Here is a 17,607-nt window from a genome sequence, read left to right on the forward strand (position 1 = left end):
TAAATAAATTATACTATAAAGATGTAATAAACAACAAAACAGCAACAACAATATTAGTAACATCTATAACTACTATCAATGCTTAAAATTAATAAATATAAATGTATAATTTATAAAGGCTACTTCCAAAAAAATTAATATTAGATATTTTCAATTTGCCATAAAATCATTAGTGGATTTACAGCTGTTATGATTTTGAAGTTATGGGACTATTGTCAGACTTTCAAGTTTACTTAAAAATTATTGAATAATAACAATAAAACAACAACAACAAGAATAATAATAATAACAACTATTGTTTTTACTATGAATGCTTAAAATAATAAAAAGTAATTTATCATTAACTATGGTAAATTAAAACAAAATGGAAAAAAGTGATAATAAATATTTTATGAAACAGTTTTTGAAGTTATGGGACTATAGTGAAATTTGGCAGTTTACGTAACCCTCCTATATCTATCTATCTGTCTGTCTATCTATTCTCTTTTCTATTTTCGTAATTTTATTGTTAGCATAATTTAGACCTTGAAAACCTTGTTACATGTTCAGTCTCTTGTTTTTCATAATCACGGCTGTCGCGATGGGGGCGTGTTTTTATTACGTCATCAACCGTTTACAGCAGCCCAAGAAGTCACGTGCTCCTCTGAGAGAACACTCCAGATCAGACATGGCGGCGTACATGAGAATGTGGAGATCATACAGACAAGCGTCTAGGAACATGAGTGTTGCTTCTGCAGCCGGTCCCGCCGCGATCAGAGCCGGACTACACGCGTTGTTCCCGCGGGATCCGCTCAGCAGGAGCGCCTTCATCCACATCCAGCGCTCTTATTCACACATCTCCAGCAGAACATTATTATGCAATGCCAGGACCACAGCATCCATGGTGACTGACAGGTGGACCCGGGTCACGGGTGGTGCTGTCGGGTCCGGGACCCTCATGAGCGACTGTCAGAGGAGGTTTTTGTTCGGGAATAAGGGCAGCGGCTTTTCTGGAGAGGATGGGGCTGAGAACAGCAGTGGGTCTGCGGGGGATGAGTCTGGAGGTGATGAAGTTCCTTACACTCCTCCTCAGATGACAGCTCTCACCCCTATGCTCGTGCCTGAGGTGTTTCCGAATGTTCCTCTAATAGCTGTCAACAGAAATCCAGTGTTTCCAAGATTCATCAAAATCATTGAGGTGAGGGGTTTAAATCATCCACATATGATGCAATCAGGATATGGAGTGAAATGCGTCTCAAAAGTACCCTAAGAAGTTGAAAACTGTTGCTTTAGGATATCAGTATAGTTTGTAGCATTTAGTGGCATTAAAGTGAATGTTTTGTGTTTTACTGCAGTTCTACTACAGTAAACTTACTACAGGTTACTTTGTTGCTTGCTGGGGATTTCATCATCCACAGAGGCAGTTCAGTGTGTGTGAGCTAATCTTTGTTGTGCAGTGAATGGCAATGGACGTTTGTCCATTTAGCATTTTTGTTATTTATTTTTTTTATGTGCTTTAACCTTTTTTTTATGTATTTAATACTCTACAATAAAGTTGTATCCATTAACATTAGTTAATGACATCAGTTAACACAAATTAGCTATACTTATGAAATACATACTTATGGTACACTGCCTGGCCAAAAAAAAGTTGCATACTCTAATATTTCATTGGACAGCCTTTAGCTTTGATTACGGTGTGCATTTGTTGTGGCATAGTTTCGACAACCTTATGCAACGTCACAACATTTATTTCCCTCCAGAGTTGCATTAATTTTTGGCCGAAATCTTGTATTGATGACGGGAGAGTCAAACCACTCCGTAAAGTCTTCTCCAGCACATCCCAAAGACTTTCAATGGGGTTAAGGTCAGGACTCTGTGGTGGCCAATTCATGTGTGAAAATGATTCCTCGTGCTCCCTGAACCACTCTTTCACAATTTGAGCCCGGTGAATCTTGGCATTGTCGTCCTGGAGTATGCCCGTGCCGTCAGGGAAGAAAAAATCCATTGATGGGATAACCTGGTCAGTCAGTACATTCAGGTAGTCAGCTGACTTCATTTTATTGCCGCATAACGCTGCTGAGCCTCAACCTGACCGATTGAAGCAACCCCAGATCATAACACTGCCTCCAGAGGCTTGTACAGTGGGTGCTATGCATGACGGGTGCATCATGTGCTTCTCTTCTTACCCTGATGCGCCCATCACTTTGGAATAGGGTAAATCTGGACTCATCAGACCACATGACCTTTCTCCATTCCTCCACAGTCCAATCTTTATGCTCACTAACAAAACTGAAGTCGTTTTTTACGATTAACATCACTAACAAGTGGCTTTCTTGTGGCCACACAGATGTTTAGTCCCAATCCTGTAAGTTCTCGTCTCACTGTGTGTGTGGAAATGCTCTTACTTTCAATATTAAACATGGCCGTGAGTTCTACTGTTGATTTTTTTATGATGTGACTTCACCAAGCGTTTTAGTGATCTCCGAACACGATCATTCAAGATTTTTTTCCGACCACATTTCTTCCATTAAGCTGACGGTTCACCACTATCCTTCCAGGTTTTAATAATGCGTTGGACAGTTCTTTTTTTTTTTTTGCGTGATTTTCTCCCCAATTTGGAATGCCCAATTCCCAATGCGCTCTAAGTCCTCGTGTTGGCGTAGTGACTCGCCTCAATCCGGGTGGTGGAGGACGAATCTCAGTTGCCTCCGCGTCTGAGACCGTCAATCCGTGCATCTTATCACGTGGCTTGTTGACCGTGTTACCGTGGAGACATAGCGTGTGTGGAGGCTTCCCGCAATTCTCCGCGGCATCCACACACAACTCACCACACGCCCCACTGAGAGTGAGAACCACTAATCGTGACCACGAGGAGGTTACCCCATGTGACTCTACCCTCCCTAGCAACCGGGCCAATTTAGTTGCTTAGAAGACCTGGCTGGAGTCACTCAGCACACCCTGGATTCGAACACGTGACTCCAGGGGTGGTAGTCAGCGTCAATACTCGCTGAGCTACCCAGGCCTCACGTTGGACAGTTCTTAACCCAGTTCCAGTGATTTCAGCGATCTCCTTAGTTATTTTCTTTGCTTGATGTAGGCCAGTGATTTGCCCCTTCTGAAACACAGTAACATCTTTTCCATGACCACGGGATATGTCTTCCGACATGATTGTTTAAGAAATGAGAAGCTTCACACTGCATCAGTTAGGGTTAAAAGAATTGTTGCCAGCTGAAACATATTAATCACTGCAATAATGATCCAATCACAGGCTCGTAAGTATCTGCTTATTTAAATCCAAATGGCAACTTTTTTGGCCAGGCAGTGTACTTTGTAATATAAACTAAAACATGTTTTATATCAAAAGTTATATGTTAATGTTATTAGTTAGATTATGAACTAAAAATGTAAACAATAATTTTTTTTATTTTTTATAAATTAACATTAACTAAGATGAATAAATGCTGTAAAAATATATTGTTAAATGTTAAGTTTGAATATGATAATTAATGCATTTACTAATGTTAACAAATACAATTTTATTAAGTCAAAGTGTTACTCAACAGGGCTTCAGACTGCGACTAAATTGGTCACAAATGCGACAAAAAATAAATAATTGCAACAATTATTTAAAATCTAGTCGCCATTGGTGACAGTCAGGAATACTGTGTGCGTTCATATGAGGTTTAATCAGATATCATCTTTAGAACGCGTGCCAGTGTGTCTTCCGCCATGTTTCGCCCTTCGTTTAGATGAGCCGTGAGGTCTGAATCACGAACAAATGATTCTTTCAAACAGGTTATTTTAAATGAATCAGCCGAAAAGATTCACAAAACGGTTTTGAACTCAGGATTTCAGGTTAGCAGTTTGAATCAGTTTAAAATTGAGTCACTTTCTCAGCGACCCATAGAGTGAATTCATGAGCGTCAATGGATTAAAAAATGGGAGCGCCTAGAGCACATACATTTCAAAATAAGAGTCCCTGTTGTGTTGGGGCTTGTTTATAATTAAAAACCTTGCATTTTGTACCAAATCTTCTTTTTTTTCCCAGGGATTTCAACTCAATCCCACTACATCTGGAATTTCATTTGAGTGCATAAGAATCTGCAAGATGTTTATCATTTTAAATAAATAAGCGGGATCATAAAAATTGCACATTTGTTTTTATTTAGTACTGCCCTGATGAAGCTATTTGACATAACACATATTTGCATATATTCCACAGCACATAATAACTGAATTTACACAAATAATTATGTACAAACATTTACATCCCATTGATTCCTAATATGGTGTTTTGCTTCCTCGATGATCAATGACTGTTTTTATGTTTTGTGATAGTTGTGCATGAGTTTCTGCTTTGTCCTGAGCAGTGAAACTGTCCACCGTTCTTAAGAAAAATCCTACAGGTACTGCACAGTTTTTGGTTCACAGCATTTTCTGCACCGAGTTCTTCCCAACAGTGTCTGTACTTTGAGATCCATCTTTTGACACGGGATAATTGAGGGACTCTTAGACAACTATTACAAAAGGTGTAAACATGAATTGATGCTCAATGCAACACAATATATTAAGAACCAAACTTCTGAACAAGATGATCTGTGTAAATTATTATTTTGTCTTGTGGAACATATGTAAATATCTGTTAAGAAGCTTCTGAAGGGCAGTACCAAATAAAAATGTATTTGATCTCTTATAGAAAATGGTGAAAAACTTAAATAGTGACCACTTGAGATTTACGTTTTCAATGTACATTATACATTTTAACCATAAATATTGATGTTGAAAATAAATAAGTCACGGATATTTTATTTGTCAACTACCAATATATTTACTCAGGAATTTGTTTAGCTTACATCAGTAAGTAACTAATATGTATATTGTTTTTTGTAATATTTTGACATCTTTAGGTTGAAAATAAGCAGCTCATGGACCTGTTAAGAAGAAAAGTACGTCTTGCTCAGCCATATGCTGGTGTCTTTTTGAAGAAAGATGACAAGTAAGGGTTTAATATATGTAAAATCCAGGTCATTTGTATGACATTTATTACATATCTAGATAATTTCACATTTTTACTTGTCAGTAATGAGTCAGATGTCGTGGAGAGTCTGGAAGCCGTTTATCACACCGGAACATTTGTGCAGATCCATGAAATGCAAGACCTCGGAGACAAGCTTCGTATGATCGTGATGGGACATCGAAGGTGATGGTCAAAATCTGTTCAGATGAATTATTGTACTTTAAATATTATTTTCAATATTATATATTTTTTTTTATTATTTAATTTAATTTTTATTAATAAATAATAAAAAATAACCATTAATTCCTTGAAAGTTTTGCTCCATTTTAACATAAACATTTATGAAAATCATTTAATTAAACAAATCTACAAAAATTCTAATTTAGAGCTGAAATGTGTAACTTTTTCTGTGTTAAAATACGTATCCCACCTTAATATCCAGAAACAACTGTAAGTAAGCCCTTTGTTGTTTAATTTTCTTAAAAACTGTAAACAGTGTGTCTCTGTGGTGCAATACAAATTCCTCTGTTTCTTTTGAGCATACCCACACAATAACATTGACTCAACCAATGGCGTGAGTTGGGGGCGGGACTATGCGTTTGTTTTTAACAACCCGTCCATACCCACACAATAACATTGACTCAACCAATGGCATGAGTTGGGGGCGGGACTGTGTGTGTGTTTTGAGCAACCCGTCTACACCCACACAATAACATCGACTCAACCAATGGCATGAGTTGGGGGCGGGACTATGCGTTTGTTTTGAGCAACCCGTCCATACCCACACAATAACATTGACTCAACCAATGGCATGAGTTGGGGGCGGGACTGTGTGTGTGTTTTGAGCAACCCGTCTACACCCACACAATAATATCGACTCAACCAATGGCGTGAGTTTGGGGTGGGACTGTGCGTTTGTTTTTAATAACCCGTCAATACCCACACAATAACATTGACTCAACCAATGGCATGAGTTGGGGGCGGGACTATGCGTTTGTTTTGAGCAACCCGTCCATAACCACACAATAAGTTGGGGGCGGGACAGTGTGTGTGTTTTGAGCAACCCGTCTACACCCACACAATAACATTGACTCAACCAATGGCATGAGTTGGGGGTGGGACTGTGCGTTTGTTTTTAACAACCCGTCCATACCCACACAATAACATTGACTCAACCAATGGCATGAGTTGGGGGCGGGACTATGTGTGTGTTTTGAGCAACCCGTCCATACTCACACAATAACATTGACTCAACCAATGGCATGAGTTGGGGGCGGGACTATGCGTTTGTTTTTAACAACCCGTCCATACCCACACAATAACATTGACTCAACCAATGGCATGAGTTGGGGGCGGGACTATGCGTTTGTTTTGAGCAACCCGTCCATACTCACACAATAACATTGACTCAACCAATGGCATGAGTTGGGGGCGGGACTATGCGTTTGTTTTGAGCAACCCGTCCATACTCACACAATAACATTGACTCAACCAATGGCATGAGTTGGGGGCGGGACTATGCGTTTGTTTTGAGCAACCCGTCCATACCCACACAATAACATTGACTCAACCAATGGCGTGAGTTGGGGGCGGGACTATGCGTTTGTTTTGAGCAACCCGTCCATACCCACACAATAACATTGACTCAACCAATGGCGTGAGTTGGGGTGGGACTATGCGTTTGTTTTTAACAACCCGTCCATACCCACACAATAACATTGACTCAACCAATGGCGTGAGTTGGGGTGGGACTATGCGTTTGTTTTGAGCAACCCGTCCATACCCACACAATAACATTGACTCAACCAATGGCGTGAGTTGGGGGCTGGACTGTGTGTTTGTTTGATCAACAGCAGACGGAGGCGTATTCATAAAGCTATTTGAAAACAAACATTTATTATTGCAATTCCATTTGTTGCAGCAGAAATTACACACTTCAGCTTTAATTGGTTTGGCATTTCACAAACTACCTGCAGTTCCATCTCGAACCACTAGAGATTTGTAAAATTGCCAGTGGGAAAACCATGTATTTTCACCATCGAAAGAATACTACATTGTTTGATTGTTTGTCCAATGATTGTGAAACTTTTCAAGCATTTTTGTAATTATTTTGACCTGTTTTGCAGAATTCGTATCAATAAACAGTTGGATGTCGAGCCTGACGAGCCCATATCCCTGGAGACCGAAGGTGAAGGTGCGCAGCCGAAAGCTCCACGCCGAAAACAGAAGCGATCTCGTAAGGATTCGGCATCGCTACCCTGGGCGATGGAGGAGACGGTGCAGGAGGCGGAGTTTGTGGTGGAGGCGGGGCCTCTGTCCTCCATTCTCATGGTGGAGGTGGACAATGTTGTCCATGAAGAATTTCAGGTTACAGAGGAGGTCAAGGTATTAAGATTTAGAATGTTAGGCATTTAAGACAGGATCTCTGAAATGATATACACTTGATCAAATTGAGTTTATATGCACCGTTGTTTTAAACCAGGCCCTGACTGCTGAGATTGTCAAGACTATTCGTGATATTATTGCTTTGAATCCTCTGTACAGGTAATATTTTTTTTCTATTCTGAAACTCGCTAGTAGGGTTATGATACCAAAATATCAGTTGTCGATTCCAATACCAGTAAAATTACACAGTACTCGGCAACAAAACTAATATGCTAAACAACACACTTGTTTATTTAAAGGTGCACTCAGTAGTTTTTTTGCAAATTGATTAACTTGAATGAATGAAATGGTAATATTACTCACTTTATCGGATGCTTTCGCTTGCGGAATAAATGAATCATGGCTGACTACAAATATGTTTACCTAGACATTGGTAACTGAGAACATAAAACAAATTTTTCAAAGTGCACCTTTAAAAATGTATTAAATAAATATTCACAAATTAAGTGAAACAATGGCATGTTAAGTAAACATTGCTTTAAGTTCTCAAGTAAATTCTCAAGGAACCTTTAGTGTTAAATAACAAATAAACAAATTATAAGCTATAGTTTAGAAAAAAATATACAAATTAAGTAAAAAGCAGTGGAAGTCTTTCTGGTATCTAACGGCAGTGTCAAGTATTCAAAGAACATTTCTTTCTCTCTGTTTGTTTGGTAGAGAGTCTGTGCTCCAGATGATGCAGGTGGGTCAGAGAGTTGTTGATAACCCCATTTACCTAAGTGACATGGGGGCTGCTCTGACTGGGGCAGAATCGCATGAGTTACAGGACGTCCTGGAAGAAACAAATGTATGTTTATGACCCCCACAACATTCACACTCTGTTTCCTTCATTTAATGTGTACCTGACATGAATACTGTCTTGACAGATTCCCAAACGACTCTACAAAGCTCTTTCTTTGCTGAAGAAAGAATATGAACTGAGTAAACTACAGCAGCGTCTTGGAAAGGAGGTGAGAAAAGTTTCAATAGTGTGCTTGAAGTATCTCAGACAGCTATTTGAACGTGGGCAATGTGAATCTTTTGAAAATGGAACCCTAGACACTTCATGGTTGATCATCTTGATGTTCAGGTTGAGGAGAAGATCAAGCAGACACACAGGAAGTATCTACTCCAGGAGCAGCTGAAGATCATTAAGAAAGAGCTCGGGCTGGAGAAAGAAGACAAAGACGCTATTGAGGAGAAGTTCAGAGAGAGACTGAAGGATCGCACTGTTCCTCAGCACATCATGGATGTCATTAATGAGGAGCTGAACAAACTGGGGATGTTAGATAACCATTCCTCTGAGTTCAAGTAAGGGGATCTACAACTGCAAAAGATCTATTGCTATAAACTTTAAAACTGTGAGGAACGGTTTAAGTTTTCCTCTTAATGTCCATAAAAATGCTCATGAAGTTTCTCCCAGGTGGAATATTCAGCTAAAACCAGATGGTAGCTGGGTTTACATTGTCACTAGCTGGCCAAAGCTGGTCTAGATGGTTAATCAGTTGGACTACCAGCTGTTGGATCTGGTACACCAATATGATCAAACTGGTAAGGGCTGACAGGCCATCTTTGACCTGGTAGACCATTTTGGTCCAGCTGGTTAGGGCTCATAGACCACATTGGACTTGATAGACAATCTTGGTCAAGTTGATTAGGACTGGTAGACCACCTTTAACCATCAACAAACCAGATATCATCTTCTAATAAGCATTGTGACCACCATACATTGTTTCTCTCTGGTCATTTGCTGGTACAAGCTCATCTAGGTAATTGATCAGTTCGACTACTGGCTGGTGGACCTGGTTTTGGCCTGGTAGACCATTTTGCTTAAGCTAGCAAGGACTGAAAGACCACCTTTGACCTGGTAAACCATTTTGAACCAGCTGGTCAGGACTCATGGACCACCTTCGACTTGGTAGACCATCTTGGTCAAGCTGATTAGGGCTGGTAGACCACCTTCAACCATCAACAAACCAGAAATCATTTTCCAAAAAGCATTGTGACCACCTTAAATTGTTTCTCTCTGGTGATTTGTTGGTCTGAGCTGGTCTAGATAATTGATCAGTTGGACTACTTGCTGGTTGACCTGGTTTTGGCCTGGTAGACAATTTTGGTCCAGCTGGTTAGGGATGACAGACCACCTTAGACCATCAACAAACCAGATTTCATCTTCCAAAAAGCATTGGGACCACCTTACATAGTTTCTCTCTGGTTATTTGCTGGTCCAAGCTGGTTTAGATAATTGATCATTTGGACTGCTGGCAGGTGGACCTGGTTTTGACCTGGTAGACCATTTAGGTCAATATAGTTAGGGCTGATAGACCTTCTTGGACCATCAAAAAACCAGCTATAGTAGGTTCCAAAAAGCAGCTTGACTGTCTTTAAATGGTATTTTACTTACTCTTGCCTTAATCCTTCTTTATTTCCCCAATTTCCCTAAAAATCCCCAGTGTTACTCGGAACTACTTAGATTGGCTGACTTCTATGCCGTGGGGCACCAACAGTGTGGAAAATTTGGAGCTGAGCCGAGCCAAAGAGGTCTTGGAAGAAGACCACTATGGAATGGACGATGTCAAGAAACGCATTTTGGTAAAACACCAAATGAGTACAAAGTTCAGTTGTTTTGAAATACTTTGGTCACATGAGCATTTCAAATCCCATTAATCCTGGTCATTGTTTTGTCATGCAGGAGTTTATAGCAGTAAGCCAGCTGAGAGGAAGCACACAAGGAAAGATCTTGTGTTTCTATGGCCCTCCTGGTGTTGGCAAGACCAGTATCGCCCGCTCAATCGCCAGAGCACTTAACCGTGAATACTTCCGTTTTAGTGTAGGCGGAATGACAGATGTGGCTGAAATTAAAGGCCACAGGTGAGCATTGAAGACTTTACCTAAAAAGACTTAAAGATGAAGTAAAGAGTCATTTTGGCACCACTAGTGACACTAAATAGTATTGCAGTCTTGTTGTTAAAAGGCCAATATATACTTTGGTTTTCCATATGACGCAAATTTCGTCATTAGCACAGTACACACTACCTGTTTTTCATATAATGTAAATCAGTGTGTTAGAAACTTGTTTGGAAACAGTCATTACCTTTGCAACTCTGCTTGGTGCCGCAAGTGGTGCAGAAATTACACACTTTTAATGTTTCTTTCAAGGCCATATACATTTGATGGTATAAGTTTGAACATTCGTTTTGTATGTACAATGCAGGAGAACATATGTTGGTGCAATGCCAGGAAAGATCATCCAGTGTTTAAAGAAAACAAAGACTGAAAACCCATTGGTACTTATTGATGAGGTATCTTTCATGAATTTTAATAAAACATTGCTATGAAAAATCTTGTTCTTCATTAGGAATGTAATAATGAGTGGTGCTCTATTTGTTGTAAAGGTTGACAAAATCGGTCGAGGTTACCAGGGCGACCCATCCTCAGCTCTCCTAGAGCTTTTAGATCCAGAACAGAATGCTAACTTTCTAGATCACTACCTGGATGTGCCCATTGACCTGTCTAAGGTATAAATAAATGGGCAAAAATCATCATGAAACTTTATTTAATGTAGATGGAAGGAGTCTCTTGATTCAGTGTACATCTCTGTTGGTGTCTTCTTTGCTTTTCAGGTGCTTTTCATTTGTACTGCCAATGTTCTAGACACCATTCCTGAACCCTTGAGAGATCGAATGGAAATTATCAACGTATCGGGCTATGTCGCTCAGGAAAAACTGGCTATTGCAGAGGTGTGTTTTAGTAGTATATCTGTTTTCCTGAAACTCGACAATGCATAATCTCAATTTAACAATTTGGGTGTGGTGTAGTCGGTAAAGCTTTGGACTGGAAGTTTTTTTTTTCATCAAAAAGAATCGAAGGGGGCCTGGGTAGCTCAGCAAGTAAAGATGCTGACTACCACACCTGGAGTCGCAAGTTCGAATCTAGGGCGTGCTGAGTGACTCCAGCCAGGCTTCCTAAGCAACCAATTGGCCCGGTTGCTAGGGTGGGTAGAGTCATGTTGGGTTAACCTCCTCGTGGTCGCTATAATGTGGTTCTGGTGAGTTGTGCGTGAATGCTGCGGAGAATAGCGTGAAGCCTCCACACGCGCTAGGTCTCCGCGGTAACACGCCCAACAAGCTACGTGATAAGATGCATGGATTGACGGTCTCAGACGTGGAGGCAACTGAGATTCATCCTCCGCCACCCGGATTGAGGCGAGTCATTACGCCACCACGAGGACTTAGAGCACATTGGGGATTGGGCATTCCAAATTGGGGAGAAAAGGGGAGGAGAAAAAAAGAATCGAAGGATGTTTGCATCAAAATTCCCCTTTGCTTAGTTTCCTTGTCTTTGTGGTTACAGAGATACTTGGTACCCCAACTGCGAGCATTATGCGGCTTGGATGACCAGAAGGCTAACATCACTTCTGAGGCTCTTAACGTGCTCATTAGACAGTACTGCAGGGAAAGCGGCGTCAGAAACCTTCAGAAGCAAGTCGAGAAGGTGCGATTATCTTATTTGTCTCTCTTAATTTTCTGTAGTGGTGTTTCGCAACTGTAGGTAAGTTTTGTACCTTTTGCCGACTTTGTAGGTGTTCCGGAAAGTAGCATTCCGCATAGTCAAGGGTGAGGAAACAGCGGTCAACGTCACCTCTGATAACCTTCAGGATTACGTTGGAAAGCCAATCTTCACCGTGGACCGAATGTACGATGTCACACCACCCGGTGTCGTAATGGGTTTGGCATGGACAGCCATGGGTAAGCATTCAACAAAGAACTTTTCATGAGAGTAAATGATATGCTAGTTTCCAGTCTTACTTGGGTTAAGGCGTATTCACACAAGGACCAAAATTGGACCAAAATTTTACATTTGGAGGCACGATCAGTTTTCCAGGTGAACTCATGAACCATTCACAGAATGACAAAAAATTGCCATTAGACTTGGTGTTCCGTGTAAAATGTGCAAATATTTTATACTTTTGTATCATTTAAGCCTAGCTTATACTTCGTTTTTCCATGTGCCGTTACATCTCGCGGCGGTCAGTCGCACTAGCCTTTCAAATTATACTCTTGATTGCGAGCCCGGATGGACAATTTTGAAGAATGTGCATTACGACTACTTTGTGATATTCTTTGGTACAATCAAGGCACATGCGAAGACTACGCGCACAGATGTGGTTTCTCCACATTTAGAAAAACTGGGCTGCACGCGGACAATACACGCAAAATTATTTGAGACTATTTTCTACATTCGTTTTGGTTTATCATTTTAGACCTGGTGCAAACAGTTCTTCGAACCTCCAAAAGACCTGAATTGTAGTGAGGTTGTTACTTTTGTCCACAAAATTGTTTGCAATTATTTTCTTCTAATTAAGTCAAGTCACACTGGACTTATAGTAAATAGTTTTGTGCAAAATTTGCAAATGTGTTATACTTCCGTATAAATTAGTCACATTGTACCTTCATCGTAGTGAGGATGTTACGTTTGTCCATAAATTGTGACTCTTTTCTACATTTGTATCGGATTATAATGTTGTACCTGGTGCAAACATTCCTTCAAACCTCTGAAAGATTTGCATCATAGAGAGGGTGTTTACGACTATTTTACATTTTCGTATTTAGTCACATTGGACCTGGTGTAAACAGTTCTTCGAAACTCCTAAAGACTTGCGTCGTAGTGAGGGTGTTACGTTTGTCCACAATATTGTTTGCGACTATTTTATATTTTTGTATTGTTTGTTTGCATTGGACTTGGTGTGAACGGTCCTTCAAGCCTCCTCAAGACTTTTAACACATTCAAGATGGTATGTTTCTACACAAAAGCATAAAGAAAACGTTTGTCCTTTAATTTGTACTTTCCTCCGCAGGTGGTTCAACGCTGTTCATCGAGACGTCTCTGAGGCGACCAAGAGAACCTCAGGGAAAAGACGGTCTCAAAGAAGGATCACTGGAGGTCACGGGGCAGCTGGGAGACGTGATGAAGGAAAGTGCGAAGATTGCATACACGTTTGCACGCTCGTTCCTCATGCAGGAGCAACCAGACAATGATTTCCTTGTAGGGTCCCATATACACCTCCACGTGCCTGAGGTGAGGACAACGGCCTGTATTTCAATAAAGTTTGATTCGTAATTGTAGGACCAAGCTTGGTATAAATAGCCATTAGATAGTCATTCTTATCTTCAAGGTCCTGGAAGGAGGTCAGTTAGTAAAGAAAACTTGTTGATCTTTTTAGGGTGCAACTCCAAAAGACGGACCAAGTGCTGGCTGCACCATCGTCACAGCTCTGCTGTCCTTGGCCACAAACACACCAGCACGTCAGAACGTGGCCATGACGGGAGAAGTGTCCCTGACTGGGAAAATCCTGCCTGTCGGTGGGATCAAGGAAAAGACCATTGCTGTGAGTTTATAGGGAGGAAGGTCACACTCGCCATCTCACTTCTACACAAATATGCTTTACAGTGTTGCTCCAGTTATCTACCTAAATATGTCTGCCAATATTTTTTAATTCTTCTGTTAGGCGAAGAGAGCTGGCGTAACCTGCATCATCCTGCCGGCAGAAAACAGAAAAGACTTCTCAGACCTTGCTGAGTACATCAGGGAAGGGTTGGAAGTGCATTTTGTGGAGCATTACAGCGAGATATACAGTATTGTTTTCTCTGGACTATGATACAGTTTTATCCGATAAGAAGTCCCCCATTTCAGGAAATCACAAGCACACTGAATCAGATGCCAAATGAGGTTCGTTCTTCTGTTGTTGTGTGTTCTTATCCAACAGAAGTCGCATGTGAAATGCTGCACAGGAGTTTGCGACATGTTGCCTCTTGTATTGTGGTACATGGATCAGAAAGTTGAAGTATTTATTGATGGAAAGATCTTGCAGCTGAACCTTTGAAATATCGTAAAATCCCTCAAGACTCTGGGATACTGCTATCGCTGCTACGCAGCCTCTAATTAAATGTTTTTTTTATATATTAATATTCAGCTTCTCATGATGGAAAAAAAAAATCACATCTTTGAGTGTCATCTTTGTAAATAACTGCCTTAAATGTATTCCCCTTAAGTCATTTACAATAAAAATATTATAGAACAGCTGGTGATGAGTGTATCCAATATTAAGCCACTTTAGAGAATAAACACTGTGGCTGTTTGGAACGGCATACAGTAAATAAAGTAGTCTTAATGTGCATAGCTTGCACATACTTTCTATGAATTGAAAACCTGGATGAATGACTACATCTGTAAAAATACATCTGCATCTGGCCAAATTCATAATCATATAAATGCAGCTGAACAAAAGTTAGGCTCAGTCCACAGCATTTGTGGCATAATGTTGATTACCAGAAAAAATATTTCACCTCGCCCCTCCTTTTCTTTAAAAAAAGCAAAAATCGAGGTTACAGTGAGGCACTTACAATGTAAGTGAATGGGGCCAATTGTTTGTGAGTGTTTAAAGGCAAAAAATGTTAAGCTTGTTTTATAAAAGCACAAAAATTTTCTGGTAAAACTATTACTAGAGCTGTAAAGTTGTCCAAAACATTGTTTTTTTTCAGTGGACTACTAAATTACCGGGATTACAGGGTTTGCGGCATTATGTCATCATGGCAACGAAGTTGTAAAATTGGATAAAACTTCGCAAAGAAATGGTTAACAAGTCAATTTATGAGACTAAAATCATGTTAACACATCTTGTGGCTCTACTTTTGAAACAGTATTTTAACGTTTATGTATTGGCGCCATTTACTTCCATCGTAAGTGCCTCACTGTAACCCAAATTTTTGCTATTGTTTAAAGGAGGGACGAGTTACTTATTTTTTGTGAAAACCAATATTGACACAAATGCTGTTGAGTTTCACTCGTATTGAACCAGTTTTCAAATCTGATTTTGTGCAAGTCAGAAAGGCTAAATTCAGCATTGCGCACTTCAGTACTATTTAAATACGCCAAAAATAGATATAGTATACGATTCAAAATTTAGCCTGACATTTTGTACACAGATTTTAAAATGCTAAATTGCAGTTTTGATTTCGGTTGACTTAAAAGAGCAACGTCATGTGAAAATGTAGGACACTACCATTTTAAATGTTTATCGTTGGATATTTCACATACTATTCTGTTTTGGAAAAGCAGTATACAGTGTACACCGCACAGTCTCATACGTATGATAAACATCCATCCAACATGTTTACAAAATGAACTGTATTTGGTTAATGCAACCTTATATGATCCATCAGAACAGAAAGTCAACAACAACAACCTCCGACATGTTTAAATGAGGCAAAGAGTCAAAATGCATGTTTTTACACACAAATTTATTTGTCAAAATACAGGTTACTCCTTCTTGGCAGCAGCTTTCCTCATTGCGGCCAGAATGTTGCTGAGCTCTTCCCTCTTTCTCTTGGCGCGGATGTGAGTTCCCACCTATGTAGAGAAATACTCCCAATGAGAAAAACACTAAAACGCATCTAATGTTGCATTATACAACTACATACCCTACCCTTAAAATCAGTTCTACGTCTAGGAAAAAGCGTTTAACCTATCCAGTTTAGTGGTTTCAGACCAATATATTAGCGGAAGAACATAAAAGGTCATTGTTGTTCCACTTCTGTCTACACAGTGTACAAAATAGTACAAATATTGCCTTGAAACACTTAAACCCAAATTACTTCGTGAAATAAAGTGTTTTCTAAACAAATAACCAACCATACAAGAGCGTCACTATGTAAGCAATGGCAAACTACACATGCAAAGCGTTGCTGACGAAGAGCACATACCCTTTTCTTAATGAACTTGAGGGCACGCTTGTCCTTGGACACCTTCAGCAACTCCATAGCACGTCTCTCATAAGGGGCGAAACCGCACACCTCGCGGATCATGTCGCGCACAAACTTGGTGTGTTTGGTCAGACGCTGAAACAAAAGAACAAAGCAACATTAGTTATACATTGAGCCCGTTTGCATTTATATATGTCACTTGAAATAATCATGTTATTCTACATCAATCCGTGCATCTTATCACATGGCTTGTTGAGCGCATTGCCACGGAGACAGAGCGTGTGGAGGCTTCACGCCATCCACCGCAGCATCCACGCTCAACTCACCACGTGCCCCACTGAGAGCGAACCACATTATAGCGACCACGAGGAGGTTACCCCATGTGACTCTACCCTCCCTAGCAACCGGGCCAATTTGGTTGCTTGGGAGACCCGGCTGGAGTCTCAGCATGCCCTGGATTCAAACTAGCGAACTCCAGGGGTGGTAGTCAGCGTCTTTTACCACTGACCTACCCGGCCCCCCTTGTGTCTATACTTTTTGAAACAGTATTTTAACATTTACAGATTGGTCCCCCATTGACTTACGCCATTGGTTACTGGAAGGAATGCTTTAGCCAATAGTTACATGAATGCTACTCATACAAAAGAAAACAAATGCTTCTTAAAGTCTCCAGAATTGAACGCTTGGGTGTTGTTTTGTTGTTTAAAATAATTAGATTTTTGGTTTTCTTCTTTTTAAAACTATATCATGGAACTCACAATCAAAGAGATCAACAGGAATTGACAACTTGAACTCTCACAAGAACATGTCAGATGTGTACTCACCCCTCTCCTGCGGCTGTGCTTGGGCTTACAAACGTTTTTGGTCACTGGGTGGCCTTTGTTAAGGCCAACAGCCATAGGATACCTGATGGCCATCTCTGTGGAGAACATACATGTGTAAATATATACTTAATGGCATAGGCTGCATATGTTCTGAAATATGGTCTATAGATGAGCCCAGAATCACTGTACTAATATTTCATGACGAGAGAGAATAAGTGGCACAGTTAAAAATCACGAATGTAGTTTTGTTCACAATGACAGTGCTTGAGAAACACATCAGACAAGCATCAGAACGCTCTGCTGTATCTTCTCGTAAAGAACAGCTCTAAAACACACGAACATCACGTAATCGGTTCACAATAACAGCTGGATATCACTTCATATCGTTTAAACGTGCATATGAGAACACATCTATGATGATTTGTGCCAAGATGTACTAGATATCAATCGGATTTCACAACTTATAATTCTCCGGCAGTTCATACCTGCGATTTGCTAATGGCGTCCAAACCGGAAGGACCGCTGCTAGGCGGAAGCTGCATATTTCAGATGCGACGGAAAAGAAAACTCGCGGGAAAATATATAGCGCGACCTGGAG

General features: G+C 40.3%; 2 protein-coding genes across 2 annotated transcripts; one reads left to right on the forward strand and one right to left on the reverse strand.

Annotated features, from left to right (window-relative positions):
- Positions 1 to 635: 635 nt before the first annotated feature.
- LOC127438111 (lon protease homolog, mitochondrial-like) lies at positions 636 to 14,503 on the forward strand. The gene is made up of 18 exons (XM_051693386.1): positions 636 to 1,177; positions 4,890 to 4,978; positions 5,063 to 5,182; positions 7,126 to 7,384; positions 7,482 to 7,543; positions 8,102 to 8,231; positions 8,311 to 8,394; positions 8,514 to 8,734; positions 9,877 to 10,015; positions 10,116 to 10,294; positions 10,638 to 10,725; positions 10,819 to 10,941; positions 11,047 to 11,163; positions 11,777 to 11,917; positions 12,006 to 12,171; positions 13,281 to 13,501; positions 13,647 to 13,811; positions 13,932 to 14,503. Exons 1-18 carry the CDS (start codon positions 668 to 670, stop codon positions 14,079 to 14,081), a joined length of 2,964 nt encoding a protein of 987 aa, XP_051549346.1. The 5' UTR covers positions 636 to 667; the 3' UTR covers positions 14,082 to 14,503.
- Positions 14,504 to 15,704: 1,201 nt separating this feature from the next.
- On the reverse strand, positions 15,705 to 17,564 carry LOC127438113 (60S ribosomal protein L36-like). Its single transcript, XM_051693388.1, has 4 exons — positions 17,495 to 17,564; positions 17,010 to 17,104; positions 16,186 to 16,320; positions 15,705 to 15,832 (listed from the first exon to the last, which is right to left on the reverse strand). The coding sequence occupies exons 2-4, from the start codon at positions 17,100 to 17,102 to the stop codon at positions 15,743 to 15,745; spliced, it is 318 nt and encodes a 105-aa protein (XP_051549348.1). The 5' UTR covers positions 17,103 to 17,104; positions 17,495 to 17,564; the 3' UTR covers positions 15,705 to 15,742.
- Positions 17,565 to 17,607: the final 43 nt, after the last annotated feature.

The sequence above is a fragment of the Myxocyprinus asiaticus genome, chromosome 49 (assembly GCF_019703515.2).
Source record: "Myxocyprinus asiaticus isolate MX2 ecotype Aquarium Trade chromosome 49, UBuf_Myxa_2, whole genome shotgun sequence".
NCBI classification, from domain to species: domain Eukaryota; kingdom Metazoa; phylum Chordata; class Actinopteri; order Cypriniformes; family Catostomidae; genus Myxocyprinus; species Myxocyprinus asiaticus.

What these genes read in the sequence shown, in the direction of transcription:
- LOC127438111 (XM_051693386.1), top strand. Translation starts at nt 668, where the DNA reads ATGGCGGCGTACATGAGAATGTGGAGATCATACAGACAAGCGTCTAGG. An exon ending in ACGTCCTGGAAGAAACAAAT is followed by an intron (nt 8,232 to 8,310) that starts GTATGTTTATGA and finishes CTGTCTTGACAG; the next exon opens with ATTCCCAAACGACTCTACAA. An exon ending in AGCAGCGTCTTGGAAAGGAG is followed by an intron (nt 8,395 to 8,513) that starts GTGAGAAAAGTT and finishes CTTGATGTTCAG; the next exon opens with GTTGAGGAGAAGATCAAGCA.
- LOC127438113 (XM_051693388.1), bottom strand. Translation starts at nt 17,102, where the DNA reads ATGGCCATCAGGTATCCTATGGCTGTTGGCCTTAACAAAGGCCACCCA. An exon ending in AGCACAGCCGCAGGAGAGGG is followed by an intron (nt 16,321 to 17,009) that starts GTGAGTACACAT and finishes CTTTTGTTTCAG; the next exon opens with CGTCTGACCAAACACACCAA. An exon ending in TCAAGTTCATTAAGAAAAGG is followed by an intron (nt 15,833 to 16,185) that starts GTATGTGCTCTT and finishes TTCTCTACATAG; the next exon opens with GTGGGAACTCACATCCGCGC.